Source organism: Girardinichthys multiradiatus, chromosome 7 (assembly GCF_021462225.1).
Source record: "Girardinichthys multiradiatus isolate DD_20200921_A chromosome 7, DD_fGirMul_XY1, whole genome shotgun sequence".
Classification (NCBI taxonomy): domain Eukaryota; kingdom Metazoa; phylum Chordata; class Actinopteri; order Cyprinodontiformes; family Goodeidae; genus Girardinichthys; species Girardinichthys multiradiatus.
In genome coordinates, this window is record NC_061800.1 from 7,469,932 (window position 1) to 7,492,908 (window position 22,977).

Below are 22,977 nucleotides of genomic sequence, written 5' to 3' on the forward strand. Positions count from 1 at the left end.
CAGAACAGATTGTTATCCAATCTGTTTCATGGGTGCAACTCATACTCCGATGCCCAACCCCTATTGGTGCATCTGAAAAGGGAAGGTTTGGTGCCAGGGAACATTGTTACAACAAGAAAATAGTCGATCAAACACATTATTTCACAGGCGACTGGGCTACATCTATATGAGGAGGGTTGTACAGATATTCAATAACATCGATCACAGGGCATACAAATCCTCTCCTTGAAAGCAGAAATATTAAAATTGATCTATTTGTCTTACGTTCCCACCATTTACAATTAATGTATGAAATCTTAAACAACCAACATTCAAATAATACACTCAAACATTTTTAAATAATAATAACCTCGACTTCTACAAAGACTTCAAAAACGGGAGCTTCTGTTTGGGTCGGGGTCTCTTAACGGTAGATTTGCGCATGCGCCAGCTTCTCACCTGTTCTCCCTCGCGTTGGCTGGAGACGCTCCAAACAAAGACGCTTCCATGGTAACCTACAACACTGTTTCCACTCAGCCATTGAGTAGTGGATGGGTAAATAAAACATTTCAAGGCTTTTATCATCATGGCTTTACCGTTTCTGCCAGGAAACTCGCCCCATGTTCATGTAAGTGTTCAACATTAGGTTTGTTTCTCATTCAGCCTACAGGTTAGCCTCTGATGACCTAAACTTATGGGTCGCATTTCAGCAAAACGTAAGCAGAAGTTAGATAAACATAAGGGTACAATTCTTTTGGGTGGTTAAAAGTATGAATTTAGAATCTTTGTGTAAGCTTGTCATAATAATGCGGTGATAACAGCTAATGTTTTGCTGTTACTTTTTTAAGGATTAAATAAGTTTCTGTGGCATTCTGAAGAATAGATACATACGATTCATAAATCTCAACGGTTTTTATTAGCAAAGACATGAAAGGTTTGTCAAGAGTCACTGTTTACGGTGCTGAACCTTCTTCATAACGCTTGTAATTCTTTGACATGCTGCTAAATGTCAACCTCTGGGCCGAATCCGGACTCATGTTGACCCATTCTTCTCTTTTTACCTCTTGGAGTTGATCCCAGTTTTGATCACTGATCAATGATCACATGTTCTAAGTGGGGTTATGATTTAAGTCTGTTTTTGGTTCCATGCACTACAAGGTTTCTTTTTAGTTTTTGTTGGAGGTAAAGATGTCCTTCAAAGAAGTGAAGATGTTGGTGGATGGCTTGTGGTGGAGGTGACCTGCATGAAACAATCACACTGATTTTCTCCTAATTATCAAACAGGATTGACTTACAGCTTCCAGTACATATGCAGCAGTAAGAGACTGCTGAGTTTTTGTTTATGGCTGTCTCCATAGCAACGTGTCTGAGTCCATCTGGAGGTACTAAAAGGATGACAGCCGACATCCCTTCATCCAGAGGACGAAGTGGCAGGTCTGCTGTCAGCTATCCTTATACATGGATGACATTGATGACATAAACAGAGACTACTCCTATCCAACAGCTACTTTGAGGTCAGGTTACCATGGAGACGGAACACGGGCTGGGGAGGAGAGATTACTGAACAAGACGTCAGACTGATTGCTCAGGGCTGTTCTCCTGCTGCTTAGAGAGTGAAGAGATGTGACAGATGTCGATCAACTCCAAAGTGCTGTTTGTTCTAAGATCTGACAGGATCTGATAGGATATGATTGGATATGATTGGATCTGACAGGATCTGATAGGATATGATTGGATCTTAGAACAACATAGACATCCTTCTGAAAAGAGAAGTGCGATTTTGTTTCATGGTGTATTTTTTTATATATTGAAAATGACAGTAAATCAATTGTTACTTGTTTATACATGAAACTGTTCTTGGGGACAACTATAATTTCTGGGTGAAAAATTTCATCAGAGAAAATAACTTGGTGAAACTCCTCAGCTTTACATTCGTATACTTCCTAGAATCTCAGTCCGTCTGTGTGTTTGTCTTGAACAGATGTGGATTCTTTGCTACCATTCTTTGCTGCATTTCTTTGTTCTGAAAGACTTTGCCTCACAGCAGAGAGGTTCACAAGTCAATTTCACGAGTCCTAGTCAAATCCCCAGTATTTAATGGTGAAAATTGACATTCTTTCATCTAGTCTGTCTGTAACAATGAATTTCTGTGCGTTACTAACCCTAACTTATCAAAAGAACATTGAACGGTTACCTTTTAATTGCTTGGCGAAGGAGGAACCCTGGTTCTTGCTGGATACTCTTGGACCAACACATTAAAATAGGGATTGTAGAAGGAATGTCCAGGAATGTGTTCATCGAACTCTGCTGCAATCTTACTGCGGCCAGAAGGTGTTGTAATGGTTTGTCTCATCTGTGCCACAGATAGGAAAGGAGAGATTTCACAAATCTCAGCATTTCAACCTTTCCAGTGGACTTCCCATGCTGGTGGGATTGGAAAAGCCAGGTATTGGTGGAGAGCCTTTAGTTGGCCAGAAGATTAGGTCAAAGTATTCTGTGTATCCCAAAGGAGAGGGCAGTGATCTACCATCATGGATCGCTTTTGACAAACAGGTAAAACTGGTTAGATTTAGTTCCTCTTGTCATTAAGTGTAAATAAAGGCATTTTTTATATAACATCCTTTAACAGATCAAGATAACTGTCACTTTAAGATAACTCAGCACTGTCATGGAAATCTTCACACAGTGCCTTGCAAATGTTTTCATACCCCTTGTAAGTTTTCACAGTTTGCCACGAGACAACCACAAATTTTAATGTATTTTAAGGCATAAAGAAGATCATTGCAAAATGGAATTTAAATGATAAATGTTGTTTAGAATTCTTTATAATAACAAATCTACAAGTCTTTTGTGGCAGGTTTGTCCAAGCTGTGGTCCACGGGCCATATTTGGTACATGTCTGGCTTACCAGCAAAGGCAGTGGATGCACTTTTTCTTGTATTTCCAGCAAGATCTTAACTGGCAAACTCAAATCTTCATAAAATCTGAAATGTTCGGGAAAACACAAAGTATTTGTCTTTTTTTAATCTTGCTTTTTTGCTTGTGTTTTAATGTCATAGTGAATAGGACTACAAATATCCTGCAACATTTTCTCAAAAGCAGACAAATTCACAAAGCTTGACTAATACAGTAAGGTTTTTCAAAGAAATAGTCACAAATGCTCTGTTTATTCTCATTGATTCTCAATGGGAATTCAGTCTAGGCTTTGACTGGGTCATTCTGACACATTTATTTGCTTTGATTAGGCTGTTTAGGATCTTGTCCTATTGGAAGATTAACCTTCTCCTCAGTCCCAAGTCTTTTGCAGGTTCTAACAGTTTTTGTCCTTCCTCACATAAAACAAGTTCAGTTCTGTTCTCATCTGGCCAGAGGCCTCTTCCACATGATTACTTTATCTGCTACATGGCCTGAAATCTGCAAAAAGGGACTTCCTACCGCTTCCTTTCAACAATTGTTTCTTCTAGCCACTCTTTCAGATGATGAACATGGATTAGCTGTGCTATTAGTTGTCCTGTTGACAGATTGTACCACCTGAACTGTGGATTTCTGCAGCTCCTCTAGAATTTCCATCAGCCCCTTGGCTGCCTCTCTGATTAATGCTCTGGGGTATGAATACTTTTGTAAGGCCCTTATTTTTGTTGATTTACTGTATCTTCTGTAACTAAACAGCAGAACTACGATTTCACTAAGATTTCCATTCTGTCACTCCAGGCTCTTTGCTTTGAAGCTTACTTCCAGGAAACAGTACCTATTTCAGAGCTTGAGACACACAGAATCAGAAAGTGTAAGATCTACTTCTACTTGGAGGATGATACAATCCAGGTGGTGGAGCCAAAATGGAAGAACAGCGGCATTCCTCAAGGTCTCACTGATAGATATTATGTATGTTGAAATATTAGACCATACGGGTATTTAAAAAGAGCACAACGAATAATGCTGAGCTGGTGATCCCTGTGGCAGGTACTCTTATCCATCGGCACCGCATTCCTCTGCCTCCGCCCAACGATGACCAGTTTTACAACATTCTGCATTTCAACATCAACCAAGACATGGTGTTATACTCTCGCACGTTCACAGTGACCAACTGTGACTCGTTCACTAAGAACTTTCTCACAAAACTTGGTGTACGCCTGAATGAGCCAGCCATGATGCCTGATGACCCTTACAGCAAACACCGTCAGCAGGTAGGCATCAGAATATGTAGTCATGTGAAAAAATTAGGTCCCCTCTGACAGTGGGTGTTTTTTTTCTCCCATATACGGATATATAAAATCAATTTTAGCAATCTTGAATACCTGAGCTTATTAGTCAGCTAAGGGTTTGAAGAGGTCTCAAAACATTTGAAATCTGCCATTCCACTGTATGGAAAATAGTCTACAACTACCAACATGCCCAGGTCTGACCCTGCTTCAAGCAAGTTCACTGTGAAAGCAGACCTCAGGTTGCTAAAAAAGTCACCAAAAACTGTTAAAAGTCCTCATGGGACTTACGCAGACTGTATATTGTTGATATAAAAGGAGCAAGAGACTGCACAGGTTTAGTCTTCATGGAAAATATTAAAGAAGGAAACTGTGTTTTTTAAGAAAAACGTGAAAGCCAGGCAATGACTTCTGTTATAATATTCTTTGGACACGTTTGTCATAAACCAAATACAGCATTCCAGTTAAAGAATATGATATCAGCTGTAAAACATAGAACTGAAAGTGTCGCACCTAGCCAGCTCAGCATCATAGAATTCACCATAAGGAAAATGTGAGGCCATCTGTAAATAAATCAAAACTGAAGCAGAACTGGGTCCTGCAGTACGGCAATGACCCAAAACGTATGAGTATGTTCGCGAAAGACTGGCAGACAATTCAGAAATGGAAAGTCCTTGGCTGAGTCGAAGCCCAGATCTTGATCTTGATCTTGATCTTGATCTTGATCTTACTGAAAAGCTGTTGGGTGAATTAAAAGAGGCTGAACCTGAAGGAAACCAACCAAACATCTCACAGTTTAAAGTGAAGAGTGGGAGAAATCTTCTCAGACTAATGTCAGAGATTGGTAGATGTCTAGAAGAAGTAACTCAATGAAATTATTTCAACCAAAAGGGGTAACTAAGGGTGTGTCCTAACATCTTCCCCAGCTAGAAAAAACTTTTTTGTTGATATTTTTGGTCAATGAGTAAAACAAGATAAATTTAGCTGTTTGCCTGTAATTAAATCAGATTCTTTTCCAGAGATGAATAACAATAAATCAATAGCATTTGTCAACTATTTAAATCTTTAATAAATACAAAATTTAAATTCTTTCAAAATAGCCTTTCAGAAACTAACAGAGCTGATTTAAAAATAGACGCATTTTAAGACATTCAGTGGAAAAATGCAAGTGTTCCTGGCTGCCCCCGACTGGCCTGGCCAGCCTAACCAGTGGCCTAGCTTGTTTGTGCCTGTTCAATATATAACACTCACTTTATATATCTCACTTTTAGCTTGAGGGGACCATGAACCCTCTTCGTCCGTACGAAAGACGTGACACGCTCAAGCAGTTCCTTGACTACGACCACAAAATCCTGCGCTTCTACTGCTTCTGGGACGACACAGAGAACATGTTTGGGGACCCACGAGAGCTTATACTTCACTATTACCTGGCTGATGACACCATAGAGATCTTCGAGGTGATCCCACCAAACTCCGGAAGAGAACATGTCCCCAAATTCTTATGCCGCAGCAAAGTACCTAAGGTGATGACAAATAAGATAGGCAAGGTTTTTAGTAGTTAGTAGAGAGAAAATGAGAAATTGGCTTAGATTGTTTCTGATAAATTATGCTGGCTTTCTGTTGAAACAAACCATTTTACTTGCATTTATTTGCTCTCTAAATAGTGTACAACAAAATGTTTATCTGGGGTTCTGTGTAAAAAAAAAAAAGACAATTGAAAATAAATTGTCATGATGTTATGTAGGACCCAAATGCAAGCAGGACGTAGGCAGAATCATGTTGAAATATAAGGGCTGTGTTCTCAGGACATAACGTCGAGAAGTGGATGATCATCTCTTTTATTTTGTTCAAGCAGAGCACCAGCTTGTTGTCTCTGCACCAGTCCCCCAGCTGTTTGACCGTCTCCCTCTACACTGATTCTTTGTTCCTACGAATGAGTCCCACCTTGGTGGTATAGTTCCCCCAAAATTAATGGTTTGGTTTTTTCATGTACATTTGAGTGTAAACAACAACAAACCAAGCACACACCCTTTTAATCCTTTGCAGACAGACTCTGATCTCTCGATCCAGACGTTTAGAACATAGAGACAAGTGACAGTGTTCAGGAGAGGTTTCTCTATTAGCATTAAGCACAGTCACAGAGCTAAAATCTACGGCAAGGGTGCAAAAGTCCAGTTCTCGAGAGTTGCTATACTGCAACCTTTAGATGCATCCCTGCTTCAACCCCAATCCAGCAGCTGAATTCTCTCATCAGCATTTAGTCTTTCAGCTCTGCAGAGGCCCGGTACTGAGCCATTCATTATATCCAGGTATGTTGCAGAATGGATGAATCTATACCGGACTTGGCACCTCTGGTATATAGGATTCTGGCATAGATGAGTGAGCACTTTGTGCAGGATGGTAGATGTTGCATGCTCACTGGAGCAGTTAGGGTGTTAGACAAACTGGTACCAATCTTGCAAGGTTGGCTGTGATGTGTGGTTTGACAAACCATTAAACACATTTTTTAATAACATCACTATCTAAGTGATGTTTTGGCTTTTTGTTTATCTGGTAAAGTTAGGAGCTTAGTGAGGATTGAATCCCTACTTTTTTTACCCGTCCATTACCAACCTATCAAAGCCTTCTGAACTTAAATAGAAAAATTGTGTTTCCTAACATTGAAGGTTTATTGTAATTAAGACTCAGATATTCCTAATTAGGAGTATAAAAATTAGATATTGGTGGTGGGTGAGAACCTCATTTTATAAAATGGTAACTTTCAGAGTTTTAAGTATATATATTTTTTAGAAAATTATTCAAAAACAGTCAATTGAGTTTGATTAGAGAAAGAAAGTAGATTATGTTGTAAAACCAATCACCTTCCCAGTGATGCTTTCTAAAGGGGGTGGAGGTGGAACATACTGGCAGAATAATCCTCTAAATAAAACATTCTTACATTTATCAATAGTGACTGGTTTTCATGAATGATTCATCAATGTAGGATGTCCAAAAGTGTTCACAGTTCAGGTGCCAAGATTTTTCTGGTTCTTAAAAGGTGATATATTATACTTCCTTTTAAACATTTGGGATAGGTCTATGGGCTGTACAAAACATGTTCATTACATTTTTCACACAAAATCATTCTCAGATAATGAAATTTCACCTCCTTAATTCCCCCTATTTTGAGCTCCTTTCAGAAAGAGCCGATTTAGGGCTCCGTCACTTTTATGCAAATTAGCTGTATCTGGCTGCACCCAGCAGTTTGTACACGTGAAAATGGCTGCCAACAAATGTGTAAGTCTTTGTACAAATCCTAACATATACACATGTGAGTTCTTAGACCAGTCCACGGTGAAGTGATTCGCGCCAACTAGTACTGTCTTCTGCAATGTGACTGAAACATTGCCCTCAAAAATACGAATCACTGTTATCCAACAGCGGGAGAATGTGCATGGACACATGTGGATCTTTGCAGCCAACAGAACGTCTGCCTTTGAGGGTAGCCATTGAAAAGCGCCTGTAACGTAAAACCAGCCAGTGAGACGTGATCCTCTACTGAAAATCAGGAGGGTGGAGGTCCGCTTCAGTTGCTGGTCAGGGGCGAGATGCAGGTAACATAGGTGCCAGTGTAATTGTGATGTCACAATTACACAGCTTTTGAAACCGCTGCGTTGTGGAGGCTGCAAACTTTACAGTCATTGACGACCTCTGCAAGGAGGGACAGCCACAACATGTCATTGCAAAATGAGCTGGCTGGCTACAGAGTGCTGTATCCAAGTATATTAATGGAAAGTTAAATGGAAAGTGTGGTAGAAAAGAGTGCACAAGCCATCAGAGGATTAAGCAAACTCCGTTAAAGAGTTTAGGGGAGAATGACAAGGTGTGAATGTTTGGAGTCAGAGCTCCAGCAGCCACCACAAATAGACATACCCAGGATATCGGTATGTCCATGAGTGGACATGTGTGACATCTGTTGAGAAGAACATCTTAGAAGGGGCAAGTTACCAGGATTTGCGCAGTTCAGGTACCATGATTGTTCTGTATAGAAGGTCATTTAAAAGCTAAAGGGCTGTTTTACCTCTCCACCCAGAGTCCTGCAGCATCCCTCCATTTATTGAACCCTCATCCACACTGACAGGACTGTCGCAGCTTCCAGCCTCCCTCAAGCGTTCTGGCTTCTCCTCTGCTCACTGGCTGAAGCCTAATTCATCCTGAAATGCAGCCAGGCCTCAATAATGATTGTGACTGTGATCATGTGTGTATGTGTGTGTGTGTGTTTTCAGCTCAGTAATTATGTTTGCATCAATACCTGCATCAATACCTTTTAATAAAGGATGGAGAATCTTGGTGACCCGTCACCAGGATTCTCCATCTTTTCCAGACATTCTCCAATGGAAAACCTCCACTCTCCCACCTCTAGATCTTTCCTTTTCCCAGTTAACCCACCTCTCCATATCTGCAGCATGTTTCCATCCAGAATGGTGCTTCCTTCTGTATAATTTGCTAGTGTAACATTTCCTTCTTTTTCTTGTGTGTTGGGGTTTCTCTGCAGCGTTCTCCAGTTCAAATGAAGCTCCCGGGAGAGACCACAGACCGAACAGTTCTCAACATGGTGGCCTCCAAGAATCAGGGACAGTGCTTCGTACTGGACAGCCTGAATGTATGTCCAGTCTCAGCAACAGACAAACTGAACGCCTGCTGGCATGGCTGCGTAATGTTATGAGGGATCAGCAACTGCTTTGGTAGTAAAACAGAAATGTGAAGAGGAGATAATAGTAATATCATAGCTCTACCTTTATTTCTTGTATAAAGTTTAGGCTTATTTTAATTTAATACAAACGCAGAACCAAATTAGTGGATTATTATGAAGTGGAGAAAAATGATAGCTTTTCAAGCTTTTTTACAGATGGAAATGGTGGCATACGTTTGTATTCAGCCCCTTTACGCTGATGCCCCTCAAATTAATTCCATTGCAACAAATTGCTTTTGGAAGTCCACCTGTGTGTAATTTAATCTTTGTAGAAATCCAGATGTTCTTTGTAGGCCTCAGAGGTTTGTTAGAGAACAAACAGGAATCATGAAGAACAAGGAACATGGCCTACTTAAAGTCCAGACCTAAATCCACTTGTGAATCAGTGGCTTGAAAATTGATGTTCACAGATGCTCTCCATTCAATCTGACTGAACTTAAGCTATTTTGCTGGAAATAATGGGTAAAAACTTCAGTCTTTAGATAAGAGAAGCTGTTAGAGACATGCTAGGGACATGCTACTACACAATATATGTAATAACAAAAGGTGGTTCTACAACACATTGGCTCAGAGGGGCTGAATGAAAATACACCTCTCACTTTGTGATGTTCTATCATATAAAAACCCAATAAAACACAGTGAAGGGTGTGATTGTCAGTCAGTCATTTCCCACCGCTTCTTCCATAATGGGTCGTGGGGACCAAAGTACGTCAAATGCTTTATTCCCCAAAAATTAGGGATTTTGGGGGGGAAATCTTTTCAAGAACTGTAAACTGTTAAATGATTGTCGTCCATTACCATATTCATGCCTGTCTTTTCTTTGAACTACCTTGCAGACAGGAGCTGTCTGTGAGGAGTTTTATAGGGACTCTGACCTGACTGTAGGCGGAGAAGTGAACATTTGGGGAAGAAGAGTTGTCATTACTGACTGTGATCAATTCACCAAAGAGTACTACCGCTCCAAATATGGCATAGGTACGTAATCACTAACTATCGCTTTGTTGAACAACAACCACCTGTTGGATCATTTGTGGCATTTTACCGACTGATCTCCTGCTTTTCTGTTGCACTACTTTATTCTGAACACTTGGGGGCAGTAAATGCAAGCATCTGCAAGAGCAAGTGTCTGATTCTTTCCTGAAAGCAGTGTCACAAGCTATGTTTGCGAAAAGGGGAGCACATATGTTTTGTGTTCTGTCTGTTGCTTGCTGGTCAAAACATTTTAGAAATGTTGAAAGAGTTCAGCACCTCTGTCCTCCAGAAATGAGATACTCAGGCTCCTAGGTCCAGAGTTAAAGGCAATACAGGCCAGAATAAGTCCCTGCAGTGGAAAACCAAGCTTTTCCTGGATGTATCTGCCACTCGAAGCAGGTTTTGGGGCACACTAGATTAGTCACAGTAGTAAAATGAGTGCAGCCCTTACAGACAGGCCCCTGTGATGGAAGGTCTTGTCTGACTCAAAGCAGTCATAGGTCAGATCAGGGATGGATTACCTGCTTCCCCCTGGATCATTTCAACTCTCTTCCAAGGTTTCTTTCTTCTTTCAAGTATTTTGTCTTTTCTCTTTCTCTCTCTCTTTGCTCCTTCCTCTCAGAGGATTTCACTCCAGTCCAGTGCAAAGTTCCCCCGGCCCCCAAACCATCGAACTCCATGCCCCCCTACAATGGCTTTGGCTCAGAGGAGGACTCGTTGAGCTCCTGCCAGGGCTTGTTTCCCAAACCGCCCCGGAAGGATTTCCAAAAATTCATGGAGAAGGACAGGTTTGGATGATTCACAAAGTAGCAGTGAAATTAAACAGTAAAGTGTTGTGCATACACTGCCTTGCAAAAGTATTCATATCCCTTAAACTGTTTTTTTTTTTTTTACATTAAAACTGTAAATCTCAGTGTATTTTATTGTGATTATATGTGTTTTTATGTGTGTGACTATAAAGCATAACTGGAAAGTAGACACAGAATTTCTTTTCTGTAACATAAAAATCTAAAAAGTGTGGCATGATAACATGACTTAACAATCTGTAGAATGACCTTTCACTGCAGTTACTGCTGCAGGTCCTTTTGGGTGTCTCTACCTGCTCTGCACATCAACAGACTGAACTCTTTGACAATTTGTCTTTGCAAAATGACTTAGGATCAGTCAGACTGGATGTGAACAGCAATTTTTAATTCTAGCCACAGATTCTCAATTGGATTTGGGTCTGAAGTTAACTGGGTCAGTCTAAAGTATCATATGAATTAATCTAAACCATTCCATTGTAGCTCTGGCTGAACGTTTGGGGTTGGTGTCATACTTCAAGATGATCTTCCACAACAGTCTCAAGCCTTTTGCAGCTTCTTTCCAGGATAACCCATCCAGGATTTATCTCCATCTGTCTTCCCATCAACTGATTAAAAGAATTGTCAGCATGATGCTGCCACTGTTTTCCACCACAGATAGAGTTTTGCATGAATGCCAAAATGTTCCATCTTGGTCACATCTGCTCAACTTGATTTTAAGTCTGGACTTTGACTAGGCTATTGTAACCCATGATTCTATGTTTGTGGTCATTGACTTACTGGAAGGTGAAATTATGCCCTTAGTCTTGAGACTTTTGCAGCCTCTAACAAGTTTTCTTTAAAGACTGACCTGCATCCATCTTCCCATCAACTGAGCAACTGTCCCTACTAAAAAAAAGATTCCCCACAGAATGATGCATCCATCACCATGTTTCACAGTTAAGGAGGTGTGTTTGGGTTGATGTGCAGTGTTAGTTTTCATCCACTTGTAACTGCATGCCTGAAGCCGGTTGCGTGCAGAAGACTTTATTTTAGGGGTATCGGAGTAATAGAATTTAAATACAAATGCACACCACACTTTTCAGATTTTTAATTTAAAAGCAATTATTATTTTCCTTCCACTTGATACAATTACTTTGTGTTGGTCTATCACATAATATCCTAATAAAGTACATTGTGATTTGTAGTTGTAATGTGACAAAATGAGCAAAGGTTTAAGGTATGAATATGAAAACTTTGCAAGCCATATAGAGGTTTCTGTTGGCTTCAACCCAAACTCTAGTGTTTTCATGTCATCTTAGATGTGGCCTGAACAGTAACGTATTGAATTTCCACGCCAAGATGATGACCTCTGATCCAGTTGACAAGGAGAGGATGTTCATTATTTCCTTCTACCTCTCCGATGACTCCATGAGCATGTTTGAATGGCCGCAGAGGAACTCAGGTAGAAATGTTTGGACCGTAGCCGCTCCAGAAATGCGCTCTGGACTGGAGATACAAATCTATGCCTCTCTTGGTAAACATTAAGATGTCAGGCTCCGTTTCCAGTTCCAGAGTATTGTAGAAACAGACAATGTATGTGTTTGTGGGTGTTAGTTTCCAGTGATGTCCTTTTGTTTTTTTCGTTAGTATTTTTATGGTGCAAGAGGAGAGCGGAATGTGGGTTTAGACTAAGAGCCAGCATTTGAAAGCATGTAAAACAAAATGTTATGAGGGGAATTTTAATTTGATTTTGAGATAAAATAGGCTGCCAAAATGGTATAAAAATAAACATCAGGCCAATAATCATATAATGTTATGGCCCACTGGAAGAACATTATTAAATGCCTTTCATCTTGCTCTAGGTGTACTTGGAGGAAAGTTTCTGGCGCGCAGGCGGGTTAGGAAACCAGGCCAGAAGCTTTTTAAGAGCGAGCCGTTTGAATACTTTACAGCCCAGGATCTGTATGTTGGAGCCTCTGTCTGCGTGAATGGCATAAACTTCCAGCTTCTGGATGCCGACGATTACACACTCAGCTACATGGAACAGCATGCAGAGGAGGTAGGGGTGGGAACTGTTGGGAGGATGATTGTGTTCACACAGTTGTTTTCAGTTGGGGTATGACCTGAGGCAGTCATCCTTTCCTGCCATGCCGCTAAGCGCAAGTCCTGGTTAAAGAGCTTCTTTGTATTTTCTCTAAAGTTTCCCAGAGCTAACACAGGCAACATCCTCAGCAAACTGCGTTCAATTCCAGAGGGCAAACAGAGTGAGATCAGGAAGTTTCTGTCCCTCAGTGACCCCACCAACACTGGCTTCATCCCCTATGAGTCCTTCAGGTACAGTTACAAAAATGAATGTGGGATAGTTCTATGACAACCCAACAGTTTTATAAAATTGATCAAGTTTAATCTTTATACAAGCAGAAAATAACGACTCATGAGGTTTTAAACCATTTTTTAGAGTATCCTGGCCACGGCAGGCTGCTACTCCCATAGAATTTAGTTGTGGAAAACACACTGTATAATTAGATACCACACAGTTTTCTATTTTACCATTTATGTTGGCATTTTGAAAGACGTGAGGAATTTTGTGGAACATTGCCTCTTTAAAATATGTGTGCCACTTTTATTGTGCTCCCATTCTGAAAGGTGCATGTGAGTTGGGATCAAGAGTGTGAAATTCAGTGCTCAAATTCATCAGAGCTGATTACATTACTTTATAGAGACGTCCGTTTTTGGGTTTATTTATTTATTTTCATATGTAAGGATCAACCTACTGTCTGGTAATGAAATATCAATGCTTGCTGAGTGCCCCAGGTGGTAAAGGAATTATACAGTTAGTTAAACTGTCAGTTTCACTTTTAGTTAGAAGCATCTGATATCCAGTGTGAATGCAGATGGCACAGTGTAGTGTAGCTGTTTTCATCATCCTGACCTAATAAGTGATTGTTTGATTCCTGTAAAGTGTCTTTGAGCTTTTTGAAAAGCACTATACAAATAAAATGTATTATTATTTATATTAGGGAATTTAAATTCCCACAACTCCAGAGGGAAAGTGTTGCCCTTATATGTATGAGCCTTTAATTCAGTGATTAAACAATAAACATAAAAAATTCAAAAAGGCTATTAGATGTTACAGTTTTTGTGTATCAGGACACATTGACATTGATTGGATCTTTATTAGGTATTAAAAGTTTTTAAATAACAATTTAAGTGTACAAAAACACACAACTGATTATACTCTTATTATTATTTATTTAATTTAAATTACAAACCTGTGTGGAAAAACTAAGTACACCCTTGCTGCTTTCGTAGGATTTAAGAGAGAAATTAGCAGCACAGTGATGTTCATCAATTACATTTAATTTAAATTTAAGTGATTATCATCAGTGTGTATATAACAGTTTTGCCAGTTTGTTGCTCTGGGGCATACAGATGTATGTTGACACAATGCCAAGGACATAAAAACATCAGCAGTGACCTCAGAGAAGCAGCTCCTACTACCCCTCATTCTGGTAAGGCTTAAAAGGGCATTTCACAAGAATTTGAAGTCCATCATTCTATAGTGACCAAACCAATCCTCAAGCGGAAAACACTGAGAGAGTTGATAATCTTCCACGAAGTGGACGTCCCAGCAAATTCACCCCGATGTCAGACTGTAAAGGGTCTGTAAATGAGTCTGTAAAGAGGGAAACTCAGTTGTCTCTCCCTAAGATATTTAAAATTTACCAGCATCTGGATCTGTACTGTTCGATGAAGCATAGCATAAAGGCCGAAACATTCTAGTTTACACAAAATAAAGATTGAAATTGCAACCATATTACATATTTTATATGTCTATTTATTGATTCAGTATTAACCAAAATGTATTGGAATTGAAAAATGTGCCTATTGTGTTTAATATACATAAAAATGCAATTAGTTGTGATTTTAGTTTTCTTTGAGCCTCTATTTAACCAGGAAATGACTCAGTACAATAACGGTTTTAGTAGTAAAACATTTGACATGTAGCAATCACAACACTCCAACCATAAAAAACATACAATATAATGCATCATGATTAAAAAAAGCACAACAGTCTAAGATGAATAAATTATAAAATTTAGCAAAAGCACCTACAACCACATATGGACTCTTAAGTTTTTAAGAAGAGATTTGAACATGTCTAAGTTAATATGATCCTGACAATTTAAGGAGTTTTGCAGTTCATTTAATGCGGGGATAACAATATATTTGAATGCATTTCTTCCTAATTCAATATGCTTGTGTAGATTCTCAGTCATCCAGGACATGACAATCCTAAATGCTCAAGTAGAAGGTAACTGGACTTCTCTTGTTTCTTGAAGATGTCTCACCTCTCATCTAAAAGGCTTATTGAGTTCTAAACATGGTTGGAAGTAACGGGTTTATAGGCAGAGCAATACTAATAGATATGATGAAGTCGCTAACGGGGCAATTAGGACACATGAGTGACTTGCCCTGCCCTCTGTTGAGCTCAGTGTTTGGGTTGTTGTTGCTGCCCAAACATGTCCCTAACGATGCCATGTGAGTTGTTTTAGTCACATGTCCCAAGGTGTGAATTACTAACAAAAACCCATCTGGTCTACCTCCTTTGTTTGGTATTGGTATTCATGTTTAGCATAGTTTCTTCCACTCCTGTCTCAAACCACCTGTCTTCCCTGACCAAAATGTGGACGTTGCTGCCTTCAAACGACGGTCCCTTGTCCTTGAAGTGTAAATAAACCACAGATTCTGGACCCGATAAGTTTGCTCTGCAGGTGTTGGGCCATACGTTTGTGTAGCTGCTGTTCAGATTCTCCAGTGTTGAGGTCAGAACATTCCTTCGCTGCACTGGACTGCATCTACCACACTATTAAGCTTGTGCTTGGGTGTTTTATCCTTGGGATGACCCAGCCCCTGTTGCAGATTATTATTGGGTTTAAAAGGTTCCGAAATAATATGATTGGAAAAATATCCTTGTTAGTTTCTTGGATACTCCAGCCACATATGGAAGGACCTTTTCCTTCAGTGGACTGAGTTGAGTGTTTTCTTGAAATCCTGGATGCCGTACCATAGACCCAGTTAGGGTTTCCACAGGTTTGAATCCTTTCTTGATGTGTTTGTTCCTTGTCCTTTGCTTCTGTCCTTGTGGGGACCTGTTCAGGTCCATGCTGCGTAGTTCTGATGACTGACAGATTGTTTCAGTAGGTGGTGCGATTTAAAAAGTTGGTACTGGTCTGTGTTTGTACTCACACTTCAGTAATGAGGAAATTCTGTTAAACGCACTGCAAAAATCAAAGAACATGATCCCCACAGTGCTATGTGCTTTGCCTAGATGGGTTTGTAGAATAATATGCATGATGGCATCTTCAACTCTGGGACACGAGTCTCTCTAGAACCTTCATGCCATGGATGTCATGGCAATAGGTCTATAATCATTGAGGTACAAGAATATGGCAGGATATCTTCTACAACACTGGAACCGTCTCGCAGGTCAGGCTAAGATTGAAGAGGTGCTTCAGAATCCCACAGAGCATTTAGGACTTCAGGGGCTGACATCATTTGGACTTGCAGCCTTGTTCTGGATAAGTCTGTCTAGCTGCCTCTTCAACTGACTTCTAAAGACAAACAGGAAGGAGGGGGAGCCCAAAGGAGCACCAGCATCTGATTTGGTTGCAGATAAACATGTAGAAGCAGAAGGGGACATCGCCGAGGTGGAAGATAAAAAAGTTAAGGTGTGACAGGAGAACTGTGGGTACAGGGAAGGTGGGGGGTTCTGTTTGGCTGTGGGGAGGAGAGGAAGATGCTGATCTAGTTTCTAAACTGAAATTATTAAAGAATGTGTTTATTTCACTGGTTCTGTCCAGACTTCCATCTATCTGAGCCTCCTTCTGCTTGAAGCCTGTGATCTTCTTCATCCCACATCTTTTATACTGTTCTGCTGGAGCATGCTTTCCAGTTTTTTTTCTGCAATGCTCCTTGCTGTCTCCAAATTTGACTTTAAGTTGCTTCTGTGTACTCCTCCCCGGGAGGTTCTTTTTTTCTTGTTGAGCATTTCCTTCAGGTCAATGTTTATCCAGGGTTTGTTATTGGGGAAGCATCTTACTGTTCTGGTGGGCATGGTGCTATCCAAGCAGAAGTTTATATAGTCGGTTTCACACTCAGTCATGGCATTGATGTCATCTCCATGTGGCTGGCACAGTGCATCCCAGTCTGTAGCCTCAAAGCAACCTTGCAGGGTTTCTTCAGCTTCCTGTGACCATCTTCTCACAGTTCTTTCTATTACTGGTTGCCTCTGAACAAAGGGTTTATATTCTGGGTGGAGACAAATAAGGCTGTGATCTGATTTGCCAAGAAGAGGTCTCGCAGAAATGTATGAGTCCTTGACATTTGCATAAAATAAATCGCATTTTGTTTTCCCTAGTAGAGCAGCTGACAAACTGTTGAAAGATTTAATCCATCTTCTTTTCTTTTGCTGTATCTCTGTCTGCCCATATAGTCATAAATTCAATTCAATTCAATTCAAAAATACTTTATTAAATTAATATATTAAATGTTGTTATAGCTCATATTATGAAAGTTTCCTCAAAGAGCCGTTGTAGATGCTGATGGCTGTGGGCAGGAAGGATCTCCTGTAGCGCTCCGTCTTACAGCAGATCTGAAGAAGCCTCTGACTGAAGACACTGTTGTTGTAGGACAATCTCATAAAGAGGATGCTCAGGGTTCTCCATAATGTTCTTCATTTTATGAAGAATTCGTCTTTCCACAATGATCTCCAGAGGTTCCAGAGGAGTCCCCAGAACAGAGCCAGCCTTCTTTATCAGCTTGTTGAGTTTTTTTAAGTCCCTGGTTCTGATGCTGCTTCCCCAGCAGATGATGGTAGAAGAGATCACACTCTCCACCACAGACTTATAGAAGATATGCAGCATCTTGCTGCAAACACCAAAGGACCTAAGCTTCCTCATAAACCTGGGCAGAGAGACGCTGGAGTCAGGGATATGATCCTGCTTCCATGTCGCAGTTAAACACATAATATTGTTCTGCTGATACTCTGGCCAAGTACTTATTAAAGTTTTGGGTAATCAATTTTTTTTGCCCAAATAGATTAATTCTTCTGGTTTGCTCACATTGCCAGTTATGATCTTTACTCCTGCTCTGCATCCATGGCTCCTTTCAACTCATCTAGGATTTGGGGCCTTAATTTAGGTATTTGAGCTTTTGAGATTTTAATCAGCTACTTGTGGTTTATAAAAAAAACACCACCTTGTTGCTATGGTTACACATCATAACAACATCTAAAAATCAGAAGGTAAAAGAAAAGATTCTTTCATCTGCACAGCAATCAATACCACAGGGAATAATTGTTCAGAAAAGCAGTGCCTGAACCAGAAAAACAGAGAAATGAGAAGCTTTTAAAAAGAATAAATAACAATGAATATAAAAGAGCTACTCCAACATGCAGCCACCTTGAGCAGTGCAATACTAGAAATGATTATATAGATATATATTTCAACAAACACATTTTTATTTTCATTTTGTATCTCCACCAAAGTTTATTTATTTATATTTAAATGTCTTTATGGAGAGACTTTCTGAAACTAAAGTCAAATCCTTCCTATTGTGCACAAACTATATAATCATATAAAGGCTGCTAGTCCCTAAAATACCTTTAAAGTTCCGTCTTTAAAGTCTAAAGCAGTACACCTTTGAACAATAGCATAACTCTGACATTTAGGTCAACATTGCTAATTTGAAATGGTTGGGATATCTGAAGAACACTGAGGTAATATCTCTATCCCACTGTTGCAGATCTGCCTTGTATTTCAGGTACATAAGAGGACAATTCCTGACACCTCCTTAGGTAAATATAGCACCAGCATCTCCTTTCTATGCATCTGATACTATACCATACAAAAAATTATCTCCAGCTAAGCTGGGCTGCTATCCATTTTTTAAACATGTTGGAAAAATTCTGTGACATGAGTGTCACTTGAGAATATATACCTCACTGATAGGAAATATGTGTAAATGTAACCGAAATGTTGCAGCAATGACCCAAATGTTATTTAATCTCATGCTAGACTATGTAGAGGCTCTGTCTGAAGATGATGATGAAGATTCACTCACCTTGGCATGCTGAATGCTTAGGAGTGGCTCCAACTCATAGTAACCCGACCTACCTTCTGATTAATGTGACTAATAATTATTTGACTTACTGGGGGCACACATAGACCATATATGGGCCATTGAACCTTCATCTCAAGATCATTAGTTATGTGAAGTACCCACCCTGATGCAGTAGAACAATTGAATATCTACTTTCTCCATCCCAATACACATGCACTATAAAAAATGGGGTTACAGCATCAGTGACACGTGCTTACCATGGAACGTGTTTTATTTCTTCAATTTTATACCTATGTGATTAACTTCTTCCCTATCTTCCCTATGTGTTGTCACAGAGGCTTAATGATGGGCCTGGACTGCGGCCTGTCTGAGCATGAGGTTCTGGTTCTGGCCAGGTGTTTCTCAGAGTGCAAGCAGCCTGAAGTGGATGTGGGGTTCATGCTGGCTGTGGCGCAGGACTTCCTAAGGAAGAAGCATTTTGAGGACTTCCCTCACCTTGCAGGCATATTCATGTACCACGACAGGCAAAAGTAAGCAACACATATACTACAGTGCCTTGCGAAAGTATTCGGCCCCCTTGAACTTTTCAACCTCTTGCCACATTTCAGGCTTCAAACATAAAGATATAAAATTTTAATTTTTTGTGAAGAATCAACAAGTGGGACACAATCGTGAAGTGGAATGAAATTTATTGGATGTGTCAAACTTGTTTAACAAATAAAAAACTGAAAAGTGGGGCGTGCAATATTATTCGGCCCCCTTGCATTAATACTTTGTAGCGCCACCCTTTGCTTCAATTACAGCTGCAAGTCTCTTGGGGTATGTCTCTATCAGTTTTGCACATCAAGAGACTGAAATTCTTGCCCATTCTTCCTTGCAAAACAGCTGGAGCTCAGTAAGGTTGGATGGAGAGCGTTTGTGAACAGCAGTCTTCAGCTCTTTCCACAGATTCTCGATTGGATTCAGGTCTGGACTTTGACTTGGCCATTCCAACACCTGGATACGTTTATTTGTGAACCATTCCATTGTAGATTTGGCTTTATGTTTTGGATCATTGTCTTGTTGGAAGATAAATCTCTGTCCCAGTCTCAGGTCTCTTGCAGACTCCAACAGGTTTTCTTCCAGAATGGTCCTGTATTTGGCCCCATCCATCTTCCCATCAATTTTGACCATCTTCCCTGTCTCTCCTGATGAAAAGCAGGCCCAAACCATGATGCTGCCACCACCATGTTTGACAGTGGGGATGGTGTGTTCAGGGTGATCAGTTGTGTTGCTTTTACACCAAACATATCGTTTTGCATTGTGGCCAAACAGTTTGATATTGGTTTCATCTGACCAGAGCACCTTCTTCCACATGTTTGGTATGTCTCCCAGGTGGCTCGTGGCAAACTTTAAACGAGACTTTTTATGGATATCTTTGAGAAATGGCTTTCTTCTTGCCACTCTTCCATAAAGGCCAGATTTGTGCAGTGTATGACTGATTGTGGTCCTATGGACAGACTCTCCCACCTCAGCTGTAGATCTCTGCAGTTCATCCAGAGTGATCATGGACCTCTTGGCTGCATCTCTGATCAGTCTTCTCCTTGTTTGAGATGAAAGTTTAGAGGGACGGCCGGGTCTTGGTAGATTTGCAGTGGTCTGATACTCCTTCCATTTCAATATGATTGCTTGCACAGTGCTCCTTGGGATGTTTAAAGCTTGGAAAATCTTTTTGGATCCAAATCCGGCTTTAAACTTCTCCACAACAGTATCTTGGACCTGCCTGGTGTGTTCCTTGGTCTTCTTGATGCTCTCTGCGCTTTGAACAGAACCCTGAGACTATCACAGAGCAGGTGCATTTATACAGAGACTTGATTACACACAGGTGGATTCTACAGGTCCTTCTCAAAATATTAGCATATTGTGATAAAGTTAATTATTTTCCATAATGTAATGATGAAAATTTAACATTCATATATTTTAGATTCATTGCACACTAACTGAAATATTTCAGGTCTTTTATTGTCTTAATACGGATGATTTTAGCATACAGCTCATGAAAACCCAAAATTTCTATCTCGCAAAATTAGCATATTATTAAAAGGGTCTCTAAACGAGCTATGAACCTAATCATCTGAATCAACGAGTTAACTCTAAACACCTGCAAAACATTCCTGAGGCCTTTAAAACTCCCAGCCTGGTTCATCACTCAAAACCCCAATCATGGATAAGACTGCAGACCTGACTGCTGTCCAGAAGGCCACTATTGACACCCTCAAGCAAGAGGGTAAGACACAGAAAGAAATTTCTGAACCAATAGGCTGTTCCCAGAGTGCTGTATCACGGCACCTCAGTGGGAAGTCTGTGGGAAGGAAAAAGTGTGGCAGAAAACGCTGCACAACGAGAAGAGGCGACCGGACCCTGAGGAAGATTGTGGAGAAGGGCCGATTCCAGACCTTGGGGGACCTGCGGAAGTAGTGGACTGAGTCTGGAGTAGAAACATCCACAGCCACCGTGCACAGGCGTGTTCAGGAAATGGGCTACAGGTGCCACATTCCCCAGGTCAAGCCACTTTTGAACCAGAAACAGCGGCAGAAGCGCCTGACCTGGGCTACAGAGAAGCAGCACTGGACTGTTGCTCAGTGGTCCAAAATACTTTTTTCGGATGAAAGCAAATTCTGCATGTCATTCGGAAATCAAGGTGCCAGAGTCTGGAGGAAGACTGGGGAGAAGGAAATGCCAAAATGCCAGAAGTCCAGTGTCAAGTACCCACAGTCAGTGATGGTCCGGGGTGCCGTGTCAGCTGCTGGTGTTGGTCCACTGTGTTTTATCAAGGGCAGGGTCAATGCAGCTAGCTATCAGGAGATTTTGGAGCACTTCATGCTTCCATCTGCTGAAAAGCTTTATGGAGATGAAGATTTCATTTTTCAGCACGACCTGGCACCTGCTCACAGTGCCAAAACCACTGGTAAATGGTTTACTGACCATGGTATCACTGTGCTCAATTGGCCTGCCAACTCTCCTGACCTGAACCCCATAGAGAATCTGTGGGATATTGTGAAGAGAACGTTAAGAGACTCAAGACCCAACACTCTGGATGAGCTAAAGGCCGCTATCGAAGCATCCTGGGCCTCCATAAGACCTCAGCAGTGCCACAGGCTGATTGCCTCCATGCCACGCCGCATTGAAGCAGTCATTTCTGCCAAAGGATTCCCGACCAAGTATTGAGTGCATAACTGTACATGATTATTTGAAGGTTGATGTTTTTTGTATTAAAAACACTTTTCTTTTATTGGTCGGATGAAATATGCTAATTTTGTGAGATAGGAATTGTGGGTTTTCATGAGCTGTATGCCAAAATCATCCGTATTAAGACAATAAAAGACCTGAAATATTTCAGTTAGTGTGCAATGAATCTAAAATATATGAATGTTAAATTTTCATCATTACATTATGGAAAATAATGAACTTTATCACAATATGCTAATATTTTGAGAAGGACCTGTATTTATCATCATCAGTCATTTGGGACAACATTGGATCATTCAGAGATCCTCACTGAACTTCTGGAGTGAGTTTGCTGCACTGAAAGAAAAGGGGCCGAATAATATTGCACGCCCCACTTTTCAGTTTTTTATTTGTTAAACAAGTTTGACACATCCAATAAATTTCATTCCACTTCACGATTGTGTCCCACTCGTTGTTGATTCTTCACAAAAAATTAGAATTTTATATCTTTATGTTTGAAGCCTGAAATGTGGCAAGAGGTTGACCAGTTTTAGGGGGCCGAGTACTTGCGCAAGGCACTATATGTCATATATATATGTTCCAGAAATGCAGATCGCATCACAACAAAACTTCAGTGGTGTAGCTGGTGGCCTCATATGTCAGAGCGGCAATTAGTTCCAGCAATGTAAGAGACAGTTATTGGAAACAGATGGCTCCTACAGACTAGTGTCTGTTGGATAGCACATGCAGATAGGTCTGCATGTATAGCACACACATATAGTCTCTCCACGTATCTGTCATTTGGTCTGGCCTTTTTTTTCTGCAAATAATCATGAACATGATGATACCTTTAACCCACCTTCAGCAGTAATTTACACTAAGTGTTGGTTTGTATAGCCAGCTACGCTCTGTTAGTGTCACATTGTTCATCAGCATTCCTCTAATGAAAATTGTGTGACAAGAACAGCCCATCCACTGT

The 22,977-nt window shown here is 40.4% G+C and overlaps 1 protein-coding gene across 1 annotated transcript in view; it reads left to right on the plus strand.

Annotated features, from left to right (window-relative positions):
• Positions 1-449: 449 nt before the first annotated feature.
• efhc2 (EF-hand domain (C-terminal) containing 2) overlaps positions 450-22,977 on the plus strand; it is a 32,066-nt gene continuing 9,538 nt past the window's right edge. Inside the window, exons 1-12 of the mRNA XM_047369662.1 lie at positions 450-607; positions 2,344-2,532; positions 3,691-3,841; positions 3,940-4,163; positions 5,450-5,701; positions 8,713-8,820; positions 9,747-9,885; positions 10,505-10,670; positions 11,987-12,129; positions 12,530-12,726; positions 12,868-13,001; positions 19,127-19,321. Coding sequence (XP_047225618.1) covers positions 566-607; positions 2,344-2,532; positions 3,691-3,841; positions 3,940-4,163; positions 5,450-5,701; positions 8,713-8,820; positions 9,747-9,885; positions 10,505-10,670; positions 11,987-12,129; positions 12,530-12,726; positions 12,868-13,001; positions 19,127-19,321 — 1,940 coding nt within the window. The 5' untranslated portion in view covers positions 450-565. The remainder of the gene's footprint in view (positions 608-2,343; positions 2,533-3,690; positions 3,842-3,939; positions 4,164-5,449; positions 5,702-8,712; positions 8,821-9,746; positions 9,886-10,504; positions 10,671-11,986; positions 12,130-12,529; positions 12,727-12,867; positions 13,002-19,126; positions 19,322-22,977) is intronic.